At 33.4% G+C, this 22,267-nt stretch overlaps 1 protein-coding gene across 1 annotated transcript in view; it reads left to right on the top strand.

Moving 5' to 3' along the window:
- LOC131841603 (ryanodine receptor) overlaps positions 1 to 20,866 on the top strand; it is a 66,956-nt gene extending 46,090 nt beyond the window's left edge. The window contains exons 61-83 of the mRNA XM_059189924.1: positions 620 to 747; positions 1,302 to 1,432; positions 1,679 to 1,839; positions 2,152 to 2,353; positions 2,943 to 3,104; positions 3,585 to 3,741; positions 4,248 to 4,450; positions 4,828 to 5,031; positions 7,822 to 7,940; positions 10,912 to 11,011; positions 11,452 to 11,583; positions 12,223 to 12,316; positions 13,735 to 13,890; positions 14,313 to 14,409; positions 14,814 to 14,965; positions 15,175 to 15,305; positions 16,148 to 16,306; positions 16,498 to 16,705; positions 17,218 to 17,349; positions 17,964 to 18,120; positions 18,679 to 18,788; positions 19,569 to 19,671; positions 20,128 to 20,866. Of these exons, the coding sequence (XP_059045907.1) occupies positions 620 to 747; positions 1,302 to 1,432; positions 1,679 to 1,839; positions 2,152 to 2,353; positions 2,943 to 3,104; positions 3,585 to 3,741; positions 4,248 to 4,450; positions 4,828 to 5,031; positions 7,822 to 7,940; positions 10,912 to 11,011; positions 11,452 to 11,583; positions 12,223 to 12,316; positions 13,735 to 13,890; positions 14,313 to 14,409; positions 14,814 to 14,965; positions 15,175 to 15,305; positions 16,148 to 16,306; positions 16,498 to 16,705; positions 17,218 to 17,349; positions 17,964 to 18,120; positions 18,679 to 18,788; positions 19,569 to 19,671; positions 20,128 to 20,231 (3,302 nt within the window). The 3' untranslated portion in view covers positions 20,232 to 20,866. The remainder of the gene's footprint in view (positions 1 to 619; positions 748 to 1,301; positions 1,433 to 1,678; positions 1,840 to 2,151; positions 2,354 to 2,942; positions 3,105 to 3,584; positions 3,742 to 4,247; positions 4,451 to 4,827; positions 5,032 to 7,821; positions 7,941 to 10,911; positions 11,012 to 11,451; positions 11,584 to 12,222; positions 12,317 to 13,734; positions 13,891 to 14,312; positions 14,410 to 14,813; positions 14,966 to 15,174; positions 15,306 to 16,147; positions 16,307 to 16,497; positions 16,706 to 17,217; positions 17,350 to 17,963; positions 18,121 to 18,678; positions 18,789 to 19,568; positions 19,672 to 20,127) is intronic.
- Positions 20,867 to 22,267: the final 1,401 nt, after the last annotated feature.

Here is a 22,267-nt window from a genome sequence, read left to right as displayed (position 1 = left end):
ATTTAGTTGTGAAAATGTATAAAACATCCAGGCAAAACTTTCGCAATTAGAATAATAGATGAATGATGGGATGACAGTGCTTTTGTATATCTAGTATGGATGTCTTGCTAATGTTTTTTTTTCTTTGACAATTCACATAGCGCCATCTAGACCCAAATTAAGCTAGCAAAAGCTTATGATATGGGTACTAGATACATATACATAGATATTTTTTTTTATTGTAAATACATATATATTATACATAGAAAACACCCAGACAAACAATCATACTCGTGAATACAAATGTTTGTGCCGTGCGAGGAATCGAGACCGCGACCATCGGTCGTAAAGCGGTGTACTAGACCGCTAGACCACCGAGGTCGTCTGTGTGGTGTATGATATAAAACAATATGTATGTGTATTGTTGTGAGAATACTAGGAAGATGTCATAAATGTTAATGTTTGTTGTCATATCACGTCATTCAAACGGTAGATTTGATATATCATAAGGGTCTGTAATAGATCTACAGGAATAAATTTTGATTTGATTGAGTACATTATGTTTGTTATATGTCACAAAAAAACATACGTACACAGTATGTTTTTTTTTATCGTTTATATCTTTGTGATATGTAAACAGAATGGCAGAACTACCTGCGTACCCAGGCCGGTAACACGACGACGGTGAACGTGGTCATCTGCACCGTCGACTACCTGCTGCGGCTCCAGGAGTCTATCATGGACTTCTACTGGCATTACTCCAGCAAGGTCGGCATATGTAATTACTCTAGTTTTATGGAAGTATCTCAAGACACCTGAGGCAAATTCGTTACTTGTTTCTGTTTTCATAAATCGATAACACAGAAACTGTTATTGAAAAGATCAAACACAAGTTCCAAGGAATACACTGAAACAACTCGAAAGTAATTATTAATTAATACGGAATGTAACTTATTCAAAGTGTAAACTAGGTTTGTTGCCGGTGTGTTGTTTATACATCAGGATTTTTTCTTTACATGTTGAGCGGAGGACGTTTATTTTTTGAGTGGTAAACGATGGAGGCTCTCGTTTACCACTCGAAATTATCTGATCAGTCAAAATCGAGTTTTTAAGAATAAACGTCCTCCGTTCGATGAAATCGAACTTAGATGAAAGTTGTCTCTCGATTAAGCGCTCAAGCCGTTTCGGAGAAAAATCGTTACAAAAAGTGCAAATCTGATCTTCCTAGATCTCTAAAATTTAAGGAAGACATTTCACAAATTTGTCTGTCTATATTTCTGCAAATTCCGTCTCTCTATTCACATATTAATTTCCATATTCAGGAGCTCATCGACCCGGCTGGTAAGGCGAACTTCTTCAAAGCTATCGGCGTAGCGTCTCAAGTATTCAACACCCTCACTGAAGTCATCCAAGGACCCTGTACACAGAATCAGCAAGCACTCGCACACTCCAGGTAATGTCAATATGATGTACCTTCACACAGGTCGTTGACGGGGTAAACTAACACCAACACTATAATAATACCCCTGGACAATTCACACAACGCCATCTAGTCCCACAGTAAGCGGAGTTTGTGTCATGGATACTAAACAACTGCTATAAATACATATATATCATTTGGTGAAGCCAGTTGCGATGCTGTTAACATTAGAATATTTGGAAAAATAAAATATATTATTAAAAACATATTTTTTTTTAGGTTATGGGACGCTGTGGGTGGTTTCCTGTTCCTGTTCTCTCACATGCAGGACAAACTGTCGAAGCACTCCTCACAAGTCGACCTGCTGAAGGAACTGCTCAACCTTCAGAAGGACATGATCACCATGATGCTGTCTATGCTTGAAGGAAACGTCGTGAACGGTATGAAGACATATTTCTTTGTTAATTTATACTATTTACTATATTAGTTCTTTATTATTTCTGTAATTGGAATTATAGGTAAGCGAATGAAAAACCATATGGAACCCCACGTAATGGATTAAGTGTATCTATAGTAAAAATGGTAAGTGATAGTTCATTCTACAATGTGAATGTTGAAACCGCACTGTCCGAGACCACTTAGGTTCCAGCGTGTGAGGATGAATTCCCTGTCGGCCAGCGGTGCGATGGTAAAAAGTAGCCGTAGGCACCATGTCGAGTAATATCATTTTTTATCATTAATGTTTATTACAGGTACTATCGGTAAACAGATGGTAGACACGCTGGTAGAGTCTGCATCAAATGTGGAACTGATCCTTAAGTACTTTGACATGTTCCTCAAACTCAAAGACCTGACTTCCAGCGCTAGTTTCCAAGAGATAGACGCCAACAATGACGGTTGGGTGCTGCCCAAAGACTTCAAGGAGAAGATGGAACAACAGAAGAGTTATACACCGTAAGTGTGAATTTTAACACACACATGCTGCCGTCTCATTTCAAGTAGCGCATATTCTCAGTCATACTCCTATAATATATTTATTATAGCATATATTATAGCATTTAAAATTAAATTGTATAAATAAAAAATATAAATACAATAAATTAAAAATATTTTTTCAAAACTTATTATATAAGCTATGGTAGAATGGAGCCTTCTGGTACAGGCATTTTATTCTTAAACTTACACTTACTTAACAACTGTATAGAATTTTGGCAAAATTGTGTTACCTAAATAAAGAATTTTTAAAATTAATTAAACTAAATATATAACTAAACGTATAACTCACAAAGCGCCATCTAGTCCCAAACTAAGCAGAGTTTGTGTAATACTTGCCTTCCATTGCTTTATATATGAAAATAAAATTTAAATTTATTTAACAAAGCTTATGACATGTTTGCTAGAAATCCAGATATCCTAACAGATTATTACTAGCCAAAATTTCAAAACACATGTTCTTATTTCTAAATTGTCATCTTGTCAAATGACATTGTTTTGAGCAAATAAAAGAACATTAAATTAAGTCTCGCTATTTTTAATCTTACAGCGAAGAGATAGAGTTCCTCTTGGCTTGTTGCGAGACAAACCACGACGGCAAACTGGACTACATCGGGTTCTGCGACCGTTTCCACGAGCCAGCTAAAGAGATCGGCTTCAATCTCGCCGTACTACTCACCAACCTCTCAGAACATATGCCCAATGAACCCAGGTTTGTTTGAGTGTTGGTATATATATATCTTATGCATATAATAATAAAGACGAAATTTGAGAATATATATTGAAATTTCCATCCTAAATTTATCACTCGTGTCAGCCGCAGTTTTTATGAAATTTTGATTGTTTTATGTCGATTGGCATTTCCAAGGAGGGCAGGGCGTAGCAACAAATAACACTAATTGAACAAAAGTGACGAATAAATAATAATAACTTATTAATCATCAGAATATGGTATGATTACAATCTTATAAGACAAAACGAATTAAAACGAAATATATTGTGACCTTACTAAACCTGGGCTCACACTATTAGGTTTCGCATACGCGATCCGTACCAATGACACATTGCGATTGGTGCATTCCCAAAAACTGTAAGGCATAGCAAGCAATGCGCCAATCGAAATTGTCTAACGACCAGTCCGACTAATATCGGGAGTGTGTGAGAGCGCTAAGTCGTAGTAAATTGTCGTCAGGTTGGCGCGTTTCCTCGAAACTGCCGGCTCTGTGCTAAACTACTTTGAGCCATTCCTCGGCCGAATTGAGATCATGGGCGGCTCCAAGAGAATTGAGAGGGTCTACTTCGAGATCAAGGAGTCGAACATCGAACAGTGGGAGAAACCTCAGATCAAGGTGCTTATACAGTTGTCTAAAGTACTTTTACTTGTCTTTCCTGACCGCTTACCACAGACTTATGCTTACAGAGTACGCTTTTTTTTCGAAATTAAAATGGCAATAAATTTGACGGTCCCCTGATGGTAACTGGCAACCGTCGCCTTCACTCGCGGGAAATTTATAGCCTATATGTTATTTCTGTTATTACGGTATAGTTTCATTAAAATCCGTTCATTAGTTTTTGCGTGAAAGAGTAACAAACATCCATCCATATGCACAAACTTTCGCGTTTATAATCATCAGGTAATTGATTCTCTGACATGGTTGTGCTCCTAGAAGGAGTGTATATATATATATAACTAAAATGTTATGACAGGATTGCACTCTCTGTAACCGAAACACGATTTACAAAGAAACTGCTTTCCATTTGTCTGAAACGAATGAGGTGCCCATACAGGCAACTTCGTACCGAGTCCACTTTAACTAGCTCCTATAAAATACTAAATATAACAAATCTATTTTAGGAATCGAAACGTGCGTTCTTCTATAGCATAGTAACAGAAGGTGGTGATAAAGAGAAGTTAGAAGCGTTCGTGAACTTCTGCGAGGACGCCATCTTTGAAATGACACATGCGTCCAGTCTTATGGCTGCTTCTGAGGAGGCTGCAGGTGGACCCAAGAATAGAGAAGCTAGTTATATGTACATGGGAGATGACGATGACGAAAGGTATTTTTACTGCCAATTTATTTGGAAGTATTTATATAACACTATATAACACTTCTATTAACTATTATCTTTTATATACTTTTTAAATTACAATAGAAATTAGGACCGAAAATGTGCGAGCAATAAAGTTCAAACTCGTATCTTCACTACTTTCAGGCAGAGATTTGATGAATGTTAGTAAAATTCTTCCAAAAATAACAAATAATAATGTACACATTATTATTTTTTACACAGATTAAAAAAATAGATAATTAAAACGTTTATTTTCCTATAGAGAAATACATGTTCTTAAAATATCAAACTATTTTCATAACTTTCTTTTTTAGCTATGAATATCTTTATGCTAAAATATTAATTTATAAAAAATATCCTTTCAGAACCGGCAAAGACCCATTCCGACGTGGCCTCCAATCTGTTAAGGACGGCTTCAGCACGGCATTTTCGTCTCTATCACCGTCCAACATAAAGGCTAAAATCGCGGACCTACACCAGATGCCTCCCGCTGAACTGGCTGTTGGATTCTTTAAAATGTTCTTCTACATGTTCTACTACTTGGGATACGGTGTGTTGGTCGTCATCAGGTGAGTTTCAACCATACGTATAAACCATTTTTTTAATACGATTGAATGCTAAATTAATTTAATACGGTAATGACTCCACTTTACATTTGTTTCATGTTGGTAGATTATTTACGAAATTTTTAACTTTGAATTGAGGTGAGTTTCAACTTTATTGTATACGTGTGAAGCATTTTTTTTTTAATACTATTTATTACTGGTAGATAATGTAGGAAATTTTTAACTCTGAATTGGCAAACAAAATATATCGGTTCGAGTCCCATAAAAACTTTGCTTACTCATTTCAACATTCTTCTACCAAATTAATAGATTATTTAATATTGTCAGAAGGACCTATTCATTTGTTTCATTATCACATTTTTAAGGCTTTTTAGGACAATAAATTCAGATTTATATATCTACCCGCCCCTGCTTCGCACGGGTGTACATGTATTATACATATAAACCTTCCTCTTAAAACACTCTATCTACCGCTAAAAACTGCATTAAGATCCGTTGCGTAATTGAAAAGATCTTAACGTACAGACAGCGGAAGGGACTCATTTCATACTATGATATAGAAATGATGCATAATAAATTATTTACTACTAGTAGAGAACTTGAAAATGTAATTAAACTTGTCTTTTGTACATCATTTCTAATATTTCGTATTATCTACCATTTCTTCTTTATATATGACCATAGCCAGTTCAGTAATCAATAATTTATATCATATAAAGGAATTATATATAAAAGATAATCATATATCGAGTTTATATATGTACCTATATCATTGAATTATTCTATTTCATGCAACATAACTATGGTGCACAGTCATTGGTAATGACTCCACTTTACATTTGTTTCATGTCATTTCTGTATTTTAAATGATTTTCTTTTTAAATAATACCGTCTTTTATTATTTTAATTAGATTTATATTTGTATTGTGTACGTATTTAATTATTTTACCCGTGTTTTATAGCCACTGTGTAATTTATGCACCTTTTGTATTCAACTCTTATACTTTTATTGATCAATTTACATTTAATTAATACTAATATTTATATTTATACATCTAATTATATTACGAGTAATAGATAATGAGAGTTGTACAAATATACAATATGAGGTAACATTAGATCCAGTGTGTTTGCGTAAATTAGTTATAATAGTGAATGTAACAAGACTCAATAAGTTCAACTCTCTGTTCTTTCTGCCTACCCTACAAGCAGTACGGAGTGATGATATGTAGTAATAAAAATAATAATTTGTATTAATCAATAAATATACTATATAAAATAATTTAAAAATGAACCGAACACTGATTACATTTGCCTTTGACAAAATTGCTATAGTATATGCTGGTGTTCACTCTATTCTCCCAAATTTAAAAATGAATCTGTATTATTGTAAACATTTACAACCATATTTGAAAAGAATACGAGCTGAGTTTCTTGTCCCTTCTTTTCATATCGAAAGCATTCCGAACTGATGGTACATTTGGCATAACATAAGAGTCGGTAATAGACCTACATGAATAAAGATATTTTGATTCGATTTGATTGATGAAAGAGTAATTAATTTTAATACCGAACAATAAAAAAATGCAATAGTCAACTTAAATAGCTATTTTTCTATTATTTCTTTTCACTATTCTGTCTGTCCAACACAGTTTTTTTAGTTTAATATATAGTTGTAAATAATATAGGTAAGTATAGTTTCCACTTGATTCAAATTTCGTCTGAATAATCGCTCTACTATTTTAAAGTAAAGTAAATTTAATTATATTTATCTTTAAACTACCTGGAATAACATTGTCCTGGAGTAACATTTCAAAGTTAACAAACCAACCAAACCAATCAAAATAAGTATATAGATATGGATATGGGTATGCCAATAATTTTATTATGCTACAATAATTTAGTTGTATTTCTATATTTATACTAATACTAGTATAAAATAAAATAAATAGTAATAGTGCTGCATGAATTAGTATCCCTGCTTAATATAAATTAATAAAAATATAAGCTTTCGTATTCGTATAAATATGACAGAATATGAATGATAAATTGATATTGAAATACCATAAAAATCATAATAATAACGTTATTTTCATCGAAATCTTTCCATACACTAATTAAACATATTGAAATACGTCGATAATCATTCAAATAAAACGTTCACATGATTGAATCATTCGAGTAATAAAACATTCGAATGTCTTGTTTCTATTATGCAACTTGCTAATAAAAACTATAATTAAAATTTTGTCCTAAAATACTTTCAATACCGACGTAAAGTTATTCTAATTTACATATTGTAGAATGATCATGCAATAATTACATATATCTACATATATCAAATGATACCAAAAAACCCAACATTATTGGTTGGATTAATATCCAATTCAATAATATTATTATAATTTTACCGCCATTTAACATGCCTATATCATGAAAATAACAATACTTATGCTGGAAATCATAATCAATTAATATAACAATATGTAAGCAGACAAATCCAGCGCATACCATTAATACATCAAAATATTTATTCTTGTACAAAAACTTAGTAAAGTTTTTTTTCCGTGTTTATCCGGAGTGTTTCTTTAGGATGAATACGGTACATTCGTCACAGCATCTTGAGGAAAACAAAAAGTTCATCGAATTCCCATACATAATAATAACGTAACGTACATAATAATGAAATTCTTAATATAATAAACGTATAAAAATAATGTGTAGCTCTAAATCCTAGCTTTGAAATGGTTATACTTTACTAAATATATTAATTACCATATATTTACCATAAAGGTACATATTCGGCGTGCTCCTTGGGTTGATGAGGGGTCCTCAGACGGAGGAGGTGCCTCCGGAGCCGACTGAGGAAGAGAAAATCGGTCAGTTGAAGCACAGGTTGCTCGCAAGTCAAAGTAAGGCACACCACACCCACAGGTATCGACGTGTGAAGCTTCGGCTATTGCGTTTGGTCACTGGACATCATATTTCTAAAAGACTTTGTAGAAATTCTTCTTTTAAGTTTCTTTTAAAATTTTGTTCTATATTTCAACAGATTTCATTTTACAGAGACACGTTTAATATATAAATTAATGTAACATAAAATAAGTACTTATTAACGAACTATATTTAGCAAACTATTAAGTTATAGCAATAAACATAATAACAATTTTATTGATACCTATTTACATCAGCTGCAGGACTTACTATAATTTTATATGGCCTACCTTATCTATTCGTATAAATAAAATGGGAGTGTCATTTGTAATATTGAAATAACCGTTTTTACTACATGCATATAAATATAAATACAGTACATACACCAAAATAACATTTTTTACAATTTTTGTCTGTCTGTCTGTTTGTATGTTCCGTCTAATCTCTGAAATGGCTGGACCGATTTTGACGCGACTTTTTTTCGCAGGTAGCTCATGTAGCATAAGGAGTAACTTAGGCTACTTTTATTTTAGAAAAATAAAGTTAAATCCACGCGGACGAATCCTCGGGTACAGCTAGTAGCAAATAACAATTGTAACTTTTATGTTATGAACATTATTACGTGTATATATATTATACTGAGTTATATAGCATACGTTAAATAATACAGTATAATGTAAGGGTAGGTAACGTGCATTGTACCCCGAACGATTTCGTTTCAAGCTATTCGTATTCTGTTAGCCGTATGTAAGTGCCTTATACAGCAAGTCTCATAGAATGTCCATTGAAGTGACCAAACGCAATCACAACTTCAACATAAACTAAACCGCCAAACGCAGGTTTAACAATGTAACATTTGATGTTTATTTTCCAAATTACAATAATTGTAAGTGAACTGTAACATTTAATATGTAACATTCGTAACACTGTTGTAACATAAATCTGCTTTTGGATGTTAATATCGCAGGTAACATTAAGAGGCCGTCGTGCTCAGAAACGCATATTATCACGACTTATTATATATAATTTTTCGAAAAATATATAACATATATTTTTCGATTTTTTAATAGGATGATTATCAACCCTGAATGATTATCAATGATTGAATGAATGATTGAATGATGATTATCAATGGTTAAAAATCGAGTCCCGAATATTGCAAAGTTAAAACCTATGAATAGTAAGACGACTGATAGAATATAATTATTTTAGATATATAATTATTTTATATTTCTCTTTTATACATATATGTATAAAAACACACCCAAACACACTTGGGAATACAAACGCATGTATTGTACCGAAAACGAATTTGCGAACATTAGATTCTAGGCACAGTGTTGATTACTGAAATCGTTAGTCTTAATTTTTACTGTAATAATATGTATGTAGAAATAATATCCTATATAAAACTGTTAGATAATAAAATCCTTTAAAAGAATACACAATTAAAAATGTGCTATATATATTTTGTATATTTACATTTTAAACATTATATAATGTCGTGATACATGTCGAAGACGGCCTCTTAAGCGATTTACACATACGCACTTGGCATAAATTTAGCACAAGTAATCCAGTTAAATGTGTAAACAGCTTAAATTTTCTATACACACTAAAATACATAAAAACATGTGCTGTTATGTACTAGTAACAAAGCACGTATGGAAATAAAGTCAACATAATTATGTATATAAATTTAACACGTTGGTGTTGTCGTTTATATAATATATATTGAAATATCCATTTAATATACTACTTTCGAGATATATTCTATAGTTTTGGAAATCCTTATCATGACACTTCAGTATCTCTCTGCCTATTCTGTAAGAGAACTGATGGTAATATATTATATTCAAAGAAGTAAATTTTTAATATACAGAGACCACCGGGGCTTAATTATGTGACTCTGTTATTAACAATTATCATCAGATTAAAATTTCTATTATCAATTATGTATGGATCATTTCAGTTGCAATGATGAAACCTGCAACTTAGCTTATATCTGTAAATTTTACGTGCCTATACATTATAATATCTAACTACTTATGATAAAACAAAAAATGTTCTCTTGAGGGCGCCCTGGTCAATTTAACATGACCTCACATTGCCTACAACAACCGACAATCAAAACTCTTCTAGTGATACCAAATAATAATAAAATACCACAAATTCTGATAAGTAATTATGATGGTACAGATGAAGTAACATACCTACAAAGACCTGTTTATATATATATTTATATATATATAAACAGGTATGTGTATATGATTTGAAGTTAAAGTAAAATATTTAATATTACCTTAAAATCAGAACTGTTCCTTTTGCTTCGTAATCGGGTAAAAATAGCGACTCTAGAATTTTAATCTGTTACGATTTAATCGTTATTAATAGCGTTACACAAATAAGCTCCCGATTTGCCAAAATGAATGATATCTGGTTCATCATTAGTTCAGTTCAGTTCAGTTCATCTCGAAGACTGTTTGGCCAATTCACTAGCAATTAACCGCTATGTTCTCCAAGGGTTGGATTCAAATATACCGAACGAAATATGAGCATTTCAAGTGTTGCGTTTAACGAAACAACAGTCGAAATACCTCTGACTACCCCATAAATAACAATCGCGGCGACGTTTGTTGTTTTGTTTAGTTTCCTAAGAGAACCTGATGAATGCTACAGTTTTCGCTGACTGAACATTGCTAGCTATTTTGACTACCCTATCTAAATAGTTTCTCTTTATTTATTAGTGTTAAGATCCGGTTAATAATATAAATAATGTATCCTATTTAGAACCGTGACGGTACATTTTATAGTTTTGTTTGGTTTCCAAAGGCAAACCTCATTGGGTACTTTGCTAACAATGATACTCTCAGCTTTCATGACTGACTATCCGGAAGGTATTGTTTACAAATATTCGATGCCTATTTTCTAAGCTGATCTTCTATGCAGGTCCAACAAGACATCTGCCAGCATTGCCACCAGCTGACGATACTGGACAAATGCAAGTTCAGGCATTTGGTCTGGATATCACAAAAGAAGACAATGGGCAGTGAGTATCGTATTACTTGAAATGATAAACGTCATCCGTCATACTCGGGAAAGGTTACTCGTAGACTAGTCTTTAGCTTATGACTACAATTTATTTCTTAATATATAGGGAGACTATACAAAGTCGTCTCCGTGTGTTGCTCTGTCTCATCTATCCATATGAAATTACATGGGATATAAAGTTACTTGTAACAATTTAGTCTGGAACAATTTAGCAACGCTTGGAAAATATCTTGAGCATCACTAAACATCTGAATTAACAGAGAATCCTACGTAGATAAATTTGTACAAACTCTATTTCAATAAATAGAGGCAACGGTTACTATTTTCCATCTGGTGGGCCACCGTTGTTTGCTATTTCGATTTGAAATGAAAAGAACCCTGAAAATGTGGTCGAATACTATAATGTTCTTTGATTGATGAATAACATGTTCTTTGCAGAATCCAAGTGAAACCGCACGAGTCTCCAAGCACCTCCACACCATCTTCAGGCGAAGAAGCAGACGCGTCCCTGGACGAAGGGGCGGAACATGCTGAGGAACAACGACCACCATCACTGATCGACCTACTGGGGTATGTACCTGTCTTTATAATCTTTCCATTGACTATCGTGTCGTATTGCTTTGTCGTCAACTTTTTATATTTATGACTAGCTGTACACGCCACTTCGTTCGCGTGGAATTTAACTTTATTTTTCTAAAATAAAGATAGCATAAGTTACTCCTTATTAATAAGCTACCTGCCAAAAAAAAGTCCCGTCAAAATCGGTCAGAGATTAGCCGGAACAAACAGACAGTCAGACAGATAGACAAAAATTGTAAAAAATGTTATTTTGGTGTATGTACCGTATTTATGTTCATATGCCAGTAGTAAGAAACGGTTATTTCAAAATTACAAACAGACACTCCAATTTTATTTAGATAAGACCAGAGGTAGAATGTAAAAAGTTGTCTACAGTCGATACCTCAGTCTCACCTATTAAGCAGCTTGCTTTGTAACATGTGTTTCGGATGTACGAAGTTTGAGATTAGGTAATGAAAATACAGAATAAGATATATGACATCTCAGTCCTTTGGAATGGCAACGCTTAGACGGTTGCCATTGCCATATAACACCGGCAGCTTATTCATTACGTAAAATATACTCTGTCATTTTTTACTTACATTTCAATATAATTTAACTGTTTCAATATACCCATTTCATTTTGACCAGTGGTGAGCAGGCAAAGAAACAGGCACAAGAAAGAATGGAGGCGCAGGCTGCCCAACAAGCTGCCATGTCTGCCATCGAAGCTGAGAGCAAGAAGGTTAGGCCACTATCATTTTATTTAATTGTTAATTCAACTGAAACAAAATACATTTAAAGCATGTTATCTTGTACATAGTCTAGAACAAAATAGTAAATTAGAAAGTGAATTTTCATATTTGACATATGAAAATAATGTAAAGTCATTAGTGTTTGTTTTGTTTGTAACACTTTATTGCACAATAAATAATACATTTAAATTGTATGTACTGTATGTACAATGGCGAAATTATCCCAAATGAGGGATTTCTTCCAGACAACCTTATATTTATAGACATTATTGTAATAATAATAGTTGTTATACAAATATCTTTAATCTCATTGAAACGAGATTAAACTATAATTAGCTAAGTTAAAAGGGACAAGTTATTAAATAATGTTACTAACTGATATATCGCCTCAAGACTATTCGGACCTTAGGTACTATTCAGTACTGCATACAATCTATATTCACATTTCATTATGATGCGGTCAGTCATATTCATATTCAGCCAGTACTGAAAAAATAGCAAATAGACTAACAGATAGACCTGCTTCACACTCCCCCCCCCCCCCCCCCCCCCCACCCCCCTTTAATCAACAGCCTGGCCAATTGAAAAAGGCATGCAAATTACGACACTGAGCCGAAGTTCGTACTTTTAGTGACCGGAATTGGTCTTCTACCGCTCTAGAAATCCTTCCACGGACGTCGAATACCTTCTACCCTCGCATATCGTTCGTTGAAGTTGTAAAGGTACCAGATACAGCCAATGGGTTTAGAATAGTGCTATAAACAAACAGAAACATTTTCGCTTTTAATATGTATCTAATTTTATAGTTATAAGCTTATACTTGTAAGTATTATTATGCCATTTGTAGAGCTAAACATGCGTTGTTTATCAATCAAGCTTGATTCATAATTCATAACGTTTTAATGCAGCGAGGATACTATCGCAGGAAAGTAAGTGCTTATAACATGTCATTGTAGATACTTATTATATTATTAATATTATAACGCGAAAGTTTTTATTTATTAATTAACAACATTCGAGCTTACAACTCGGTTTTTGGTGTTTCGGCCAAATTTGAACACGCGGCTTTTGGAGTCGACGTCAGGAGGCAAACCTAACTAATCTACGGCGCACTAAGTAACACAATTGTATGTACATATATGATTTATACATATATAATATTCAGTTGTTTTATGAAAGCTAAATAATATTAATTGAGTTTATTATTATTATTATTATAAAGTCACACTTTGTCGGCCCCATTTTCCCCTTATAATATGTGTCGAAATATATCGATGCCTACTTACGGGTTTCAAATCTCCGGTGAATTCTAGATTTAATTATTTATTGTCCTGTATTTGAAGGTAAATCTTATATAATATATACAATTGTAAACTATCTTAAAAATTAAAACTGTATTTCATTGTAGGCAGTGCAAGGGCCGGCCCCATCAGCCCTATCGCAGGTGGACCTTTCGCAGTATACTCGCCGCGCGGTTTCCTTCCTCGCCCGTAACTTCTACAACCTGAAGTACGTCGCTCTCGTCTTGGCTTTCTGCATCAACTTCGTGCTGCTCTTCTATAAGGTCAGTTTTTTTAATACTTCTTTTATAACTCAAATGACAATCATTATATATATGAACTATCATTAATGTTATCGTGAAATACATGTGTTACCTTTCTTTATGATGCGTGTCCATTACAAAATTTAAATATGTATATAATACATGCCTTTTGCTTCTGATATTTCTTTTTTTGCCAAGATAAAGAGGAAACGACACCATTATTTTTCATTATGTTTTGAAAATTTACTTACTGTTTCATTAACAATTTCCTAGTAATTTCTTCTTAAAATCTATTATTTAAATTTCTTAAGTGAACAATAAAATTGTTTAATGTTATAAAGTGTGTTACATAGGGGGGAGCGTGCATAATAATTTAAAAAAGGCTAAGGTTGCACTAAAATCGTTGGGACTAATCTAAAAGGAGCAAATGTTTTGTGTTTCAGGTATCGACGCTTGACTCTGAAGAGGACGGAGAAGGTTCTGGCCTGGCTGACATCATTGCCGGTTCAGGGTCTGGACAGGGCTCCGGAAGTGGTGATGGTAAGTTTTATATAAAATTCTACCGACGTGGGTAGTATAAAATGGCGAAACGTTATTTATTATTAGTAGTCACCCTGTGATGGAATCCGAACAACTTGTAATTTAATTTAATTTAAAATTTGCACGTGTTTTGTAGAATGAATTATCCTAATGCTAAGCAGACTATAATACTTGTTTTATTTTTTGTAAAAACATAGTTTTACCACGTTGAATTTACATGATAATGCCTTTGATTACCCCATCCGTGATAAGTCTGATTAAAAAACTTTTACTCCCCATTGCAGTTGACGTTTTTTAGCACTTTTCGAAGTCATTGAAAAACTCCTTTAATAGTGAACGAACCACAGTGCTTTATGTGTCAAAAGTTGCGGTATAACAGTAGTGACGGTATGTGTTCCTCTCAGGTGGCAGCGGTGAATCAGGTGAAGATGATGACAGTCTAGAAGTGGTGCATATAGATGAAGACTTCTTCTACATGGAGCACGTGATCAAAGCCGCCGCTGTACTCCACTCCATCGTGTCGCTCGCTATACTTATAGGATACTATCATCTTAAGGTAAATAGGATCTAGCTTTTTTTGTGTAGGTAATTAGAAATTAAGGATTTGTTTTATATTCCAAATAAATAAGTTGTGAGTATTGTTACAAATACCACGAGCACAAATTCACGGAATGTAGCAAGAAATGTCCTATATATAGTTAGTAGCTAAAAATGTCCTATAGATATGAATGATGTTCTCGAGAAACCCACATTGATTGTTGTCAGGTGCCACTAGCTATCTTCAAACGTGAGAAGGAAATAGCTCGTAAACTTGAGTTCGACGGTCTGTACATCGCGGAGCAACCCGAGGATGACGATCTCAAGAGTCATTGGGACAAACTCGTCATATCTGCCAAGTGAGTTACAATTCACATATTTCTGTAATAGTTGATTTCGCTGGTATACCTCTACCTCCTATTTCGACCGCTTATAAATTAACCACATAGTCATGTTCGTTAATTCTTTTAAAATCTTTACAAAGAATGTCGCCACCTCTGTTCACTTATATATTTTAAATTACGCAACAGGTTTTAATGCAGTCTTCAGCAATATTGAGTGATTTAAGAGGAAGGTTTATATAATACTAGCTGTCCCGGCAAACGCTGTTTTGCCTTAAAATAAAATGATGGGGTGGACTACTCTTAACATTTAGGGGGATGAAATAGATGTTGGTCGATTCTCAGACCTACTCAATATGCTCACAAAATTTCAAGAGAATCGGTCAAGCCATTTCGGAGAAGTATGGGAACGAAAACTGTGACACGAGAATTTTATATATAAGATATGCGTGTTTTAATACAGAACAAGCAGAGTAATTCAAATATTTATAATGTATCCTTGGGTCCCTAGTATAATTATATAATAATAAATAATGTTAAAAAATATGCAGTATTATATTATTCTTATATAAAACAAAATACTGAAATGAGAAATTAAAATACACACGTGTACAATACAAGAAATTATTTATTACAGTAATTTAATTACGAAAAGACAGCAATTGTAAAGTTTATTAAGGCATATATAAAATTTATTAAGGCATATATGGTAGTGGGTTTAATTAGTCGACCACTTGTGGTACTACCGCGTGGAGGTCGACCGGACTGATTTAGTCGCCCAAATGCTAGCGATGTATCGTAGCAACCAATGGAAGTACTAATTCTTATTACTAACAATACTTTAACATTTTTAATTCCAGATCCTTCCCCGTGAACTATTGGGACAAGTTCGTGAAGAAGAAAGTTCGTGCCAAGTATTCAGAAACTTATGACTTCGACAGCATATCAAACATGTTGGGCATGGAGAAGACATCATTCTCCGCACAAGAGGAGGAAGGCAGCAAAGGACTATTCCACTAGTGAGTATTGAATTCTATACAAATACATAGTTATATTTTTTTTTCGTCACACTCATGAATACAAATGTTTGTACCGTGCGAGGAATCGAACCCGCGACCATCGGAAGTAAAACGTGCTAAACCACTAGACCCTTGACGCTGTCATATATATAGAAAATTGATTAAATGATTTTTCCTGTTTACTCGTAAAGCATCATCAACATCGACTGGCGCTACCAGGTGTGGAAGGCGGGCGTCACGATCACCGACAACTCGTTCCTGTACTCTCTGTGGTACTTCTCCTTCTCCGTCATGGGCAACTTCAACAACTTCTTCTTCGCCGCGCATCTGCTGGACGTCGCCGTTGGCTTCAAGACACTGAGGACCATTCTGCAGTCCGTCACGCACAACGGGAAACAGGTACATATATATTTATATATATTAGTATTATTACTGTATTCATTATTATATATTAGTTAAATTAATTACAGTCGAATTTCAACTATTGGGCGACAGTAAACGAAATTCGACCATAAATAATTAATATTCAGTAAGAATAGAGACATGATATTAAAGACAAACAATATTAATCTATTCTTAATTTGACCACGAACTTACAAAGCAAAATAATAAAATAGAGTATATATATGTGTGTGTGTCAAATACATGGTAGTGTATTTATTGATTTAACAGATTTTTATGCATATACCAATGCAGCATGCAATAGCATTCTTCACTCCTTCTCTATATAAACTATAAGTGTGCGAAATTTCATACTCATCCGTCCGCAGCATTTTCCTAAAAAGGGATACAAATTTTTTTTCACGTATTAATATAATAATAAGTAAATATATATGAAGTTGACTGTACCTACAAAATAAGACTGCGGCAAGCAAACAATATAGATATAAATACGAGTATTTCATTTGCAGCTGGTGTTGACTGTGATGCTGTTGACTATAATAGTATATATATACACGGTGATCGCGTTCAACTTCTTCCGCAAGTTCTACGTCCAAGAGGAGGACGACGAGGTCAATAGGAACTGCCACGACATGCTCACGGTGAGAAACCAAAGTATATATACTAACTGCTACTCGCGACTTCGTCTGCTTTGTTTAAAAAGGTTGACCTCGATGTATATTCAATCAATTTTCATCATTTATCAGTTTTCAACATGTATCATGCTCAACATTTATTCAATTTTCCTTTAATTTTTAATATTACATTAAAACCCGCTTATTGTTGTTTCGTTTAGCGCTCTTTTTTTTCAACCCAAGGAATCCCCGAAATTGTGCGCAGCGCTAGGTTTCCAAATATGTTCATAACGGAAAGACGTCGAGGAAATAGTTCAAGAAACGAAAGAAAGAGTCACAAATATCTATTCTTACACTCTTTGATAATACTATAAGACACCGCTTAACACTGTTTCGTACTGTATGTGTATAATGTGTATATTTATATATTAGATATTTTTATTATTACTTACGATTCTTCCATTCCATTCTTGCGCTATCTATCACCTTGTCTTTTCTACTCTACCCAATGGTAGTCTGGAAGAGATTACTTAAACATTAAGACTGCCTTTTGTACCTTCATTCACTATAAATTTTGTTTCTTATATATATTATTTCAGGTAAAATAGAGTAAAAAATAAATAAATGTATATTATCCGCAGTGCTTCGTGTTCAATCTGTACAAAGGCGTAAGAGCGGGCGGTGGCATTGGTGATGAACTGGAGCCACCGGACGGTGATGACTCCGAGGTGTACCGCATCATCTTTGACATCTCCTTCTTCTTCTTCATCATCGTCATCCTGCTCGCTATCCTGCAGGGTAAGTACTAAATAAAGTTAAGTAAAGTAACATGTACATAAAATCCTGCTTAAAATGTAATTAGAAGATTTTTTTTTTTGTATAACTGAATTCCTGTAGTTGATTCTTATGGCATCTAGAAAACAAGATTTAAAAAACAAAAGAGTGCTAAAACATATATTCTCCGATATAAGTATTTTCACTCAAGGAAATAGGACCGAGTATGAACTTATAACTTTTTCTTCTTTTTTGAGAATTTTTCTAATGCTGTTGATCGCAACTGATTTTTACAATTGCACTGGACACAAATAGAGCGCTAAGGGTATTTTACCAGGGAAAGGACTTGTGAACCGGCATCATCTTTGACATCTCCTTCTTCTTCTTCATCATCGTCATCCTGCTCGCCTGAGGTATACGACTGTAGATATTCCAGTCGTATACCTCAGGTTAGAGATAGTACGCTAGAAGTTCGATCAAAGGCTAGCGCCGTCGTCATTTTGATCTCTGGAATGGGGTTGGTGATAGATATGAGAAACGGTTAAAATCTAAAATAATTTTTGATTATTCCTCGAAATTCAGGTTTGATCATCGACGCGTTCGGTGAACTCCGTGACCAGCTGGAGTCTGTGAAGGAGGATATGGAGTCCAACTGCTTTATATGCGGCATTAATAAAGACTACTTTGATAAGGTACGGTTCCCAAATCCTAAAAATACTTTTTTAAATTAGCATACATAGGGCCAGATCGAACATTAATAAAAAACGGCTAAGGGAAGGCAAATGGTTAAGGGCCTTGCTGCGCCAAAGCGATCCAAAAATATTAAAAACTATAGCTTATAACAAGCGCAGCCCTAAACGCACCACTAAGTTGCCAACCGATATCGCAAGTTCCAGTGACAGTTTCGTACTTCCGGTAATTATATTCACGTAAACTGGAGCTTGCCCTGGCATTGACGCCCAACGTGAGACGTCCAATTGAATTTTTTATTCTGTGATATTAGGCATCGTAATTGCTTTTTTCGACACAAATATAAAATAACACTAACCACCTTTTCAATCTTTTTTAAAACATTATTCCTCGGGTTGTCCCCGTATTGTATTGCCTAGCGGTCCCGCTAATCAGTCATAAATAGATTTATGCCAATCAATGGTAAACAAACAGACATATACTCGGGTAGAAGTAAATATAAAATGTTACATTTTGACGCCCTCGGTGCTTTATCAGTTTAGCACAGTCGCTCTTTACTTCCGATGATCGCGGGTTACATTCCTCGCACGGTACAAACATTTGTATTCATGAGGAAGATTGTTTGTGTCGGTCTCAGTGTTTTCTATCTACGTACAAAAAAAAGTATCTATGTATTTATATCAGTTGTCTAGTACCCATAATACAAGCTCTGCTTAACTTGGGACTACGTGACGCTGTGTGGATTATCCAAGGATATTATTGTTATATTATTACATTTGCAGGTACCACACGGGTTCGACACGCACGTACAGAGAGAACATAATCTGGCGAACTACATGTTCTTCTTGATGCATCTCATCAATAAACCGGACACGGAGTACACAGGTATGGTATATTTCAGATTGTGTCAAAAAAAATCTACTTGGACCATTAAATAAAATAAAAATCGCGATTATTTTACTAACATAGTTGATAAGTTGTTTACGTTATGTATTTACGAAAAAAAAAAGTATCCTAGTATTTATATCAGTTGTCTAGTGCCCATAACACAAGCTGTGCTTAGCTTGAGACTAGATGGCGTTATGTGAACTGTTATTATTATTTTCACTATTTTTCATTATTACTGTAGTCTCATTAACTCAGCTTATTGTTGTCATTACTTTTTTCTCGGCTTTATTTATGCTATGTACGGGCCTGAGCCAAGTATATAGCAATCTTACTTTTACGTGAATATACATAGTACTATCGGTACGATCTATTTGAAAAAAAAATTTTCTGACTATTTATTATTATATAATTTAGTATCTTAAACTAAAGATAAATTATGTTTTTATCATACAGGTCAAGAGACGTTCGTGTGGAACATGTATACACAGAGATGCTGGGACTTCTTCCCCGTCGGTGACTGCTTCAGAAAGCAATACGAGGATGTAATGGGAGAATAAATGTACATACTAGATCTATGAAATTTGTTAGCCAAGTTATATAATGAACTTTATTTATATCTAAATAAGATCTCAAATTGATTTATATTTCAAATATACTACATTGTTTAGGAAAATATTTGATGACTATTTATCTAAATATATTAATAGAAAGTTCAAAGTATTACCATTTATTCTATCAATAGGATTTTTAAACTGTCGTTTTCGAAGTGTACAAATAACACTGCATTTTTTATTACATCTAAAATCTAGTACACTAAAATAACTAAAACAGTAATTCGTAAAACTTGAATAATGTACTACCATGCAATGTATTGGTAATGTAGCTAAGTTAAAATCCGGTTGTAGTTTTCTATATATTATTAATAAGTACAAAATATATAAACTAAAGGGGCTACAAATTTATTAAAATTATGTATTGCTCAAAATATAACACCAATATTAAATAGCACCCAATCGTTTGCAAAAATTAAACTTAATATAAAAATGTTTAATTTCATACAATATGAGCACGCGTATACCCACTTCAAAAATGTGGATATTAAATGCACGTTAACTGCTTATACCTTTATATCTATAAGTGGTACCTGATAGATAGATAAATGATCAATTTAACATTAAGTAAAAATATCAGATTTTATGAATTCAGATTAACACCAGAATTTTATTTTGCATTTTTATAAATTGTTTGAAATATTTTATAAATTAATGTTTCAACCTAACTCCAAATCTATTTTAAAGGTTCTGGCTAACTAAAACACTAGTTAAAATGTTGTGACAAATTTCTAAGTTGTACAAAAGTGTACTAAACTATTTTGTGTACCAAAACAAATAGAATATGTTTTAGTACCACATGTATAAAAAAAATTCTTTTGTTTAGTATAAATTTTGAATTCGAAGTCCGTAGGTAATAAACTACTTATTAGCTTCAACTAAAACTCGATATATTTAATATATTTAATGACGTCATCGGATGGCGCATATCTCGATTCTGTCTGTAATTAAAAATTAAGGTGGCCTTTCCAAGTAAACTTTTCTATTTATTACGATATAGTTTATGTAAGATATTATAAATTGTTAATTAAATCTATTTAATTAATTAAATTTCTTTTAATTCAAATATCCTTCTGGTTATGTTTAATATCGGTTCACTTTGTTTATCCCGGACTGAATATAGCTTTTAAGTTTTTATATCAACACTATAACAGTCTATGTGTGTGATACCCAATCTATATTTACGTCCAATTTCATTAAAATCAGCTGTTAAAGGAAACAAATGCAGACAAGCTCACCTTCGTAATTATAATATTGGTATAGATATCAATACTTCACGCTATATTTATTGTTTTTATGATTGTTAAATGGACAACTATAATAAGTCGACATGGTATCAGTGCATACACCTGTGACGTGTAACTATTATAATTATGCCTTATGCTTTAGGCACATTAAATACTTGTCTACATCTACACTAGTACTATAATATAAAGAGGAAAGCAAACGATTCAAACTATACAAAAATCTGTCCCATTGGATACCCAAATTTCAAAAATTCCTTCACCATTAGATTGAATCCATGAGTAACATAGGCTATATAATAGAGATCCTACTAAAACTCCTTAATGTAACCCCAATGTGTTAGAAAATATCCTCTCGTGCGAAGCAGGGACGGCACGCTAGTATTTAATTATATTGTTTTTCAAGTGTAAAAATAAAACGCTTATATAATATTTAGATTTTATTGGGCGTTAGAAAATATACAAATTTTCTACATAAACATTTTTTTTCTGAGTTGTTGATAGTATGGAATGTTTAATGTACAAACTAAATGAAGTAAACAAAATTACTTTTTAGCCGTCATACTCGTGAACGGGCGCTGCTTGTAAAACTGGTATAGTATAGCTGCTGATTTTTTTTATTCAATGTATGTATGTAATGTATTCATCTATACTTAAGCTATTATTATAATTATGTACAATCGTATTTGAAAAGAGCATTTCTCTCTTATACTGTATTATGAACTGATGTTATTTTTA

The sequence above is a fragment of the Achroia grisella genome, unplaced genomic scaffold, assembly GCF_030625045.1.
Source record: "Achroia grisella isolate CSIRO2021 unplaced genomic scaffold, CSIRO_AGI_Agris_v1 utg1847, whole genome shotgun sequence".
Taxonomy (NCBI): Eukaryota; Metazoa; Arthropoda; class Insecta; order Lepidoptera; family Pyralidae; genus Achroia; species Achroia grisella.
This window is presented reverse-complemented; position numbering and strand designations above follow the sequence as displayed.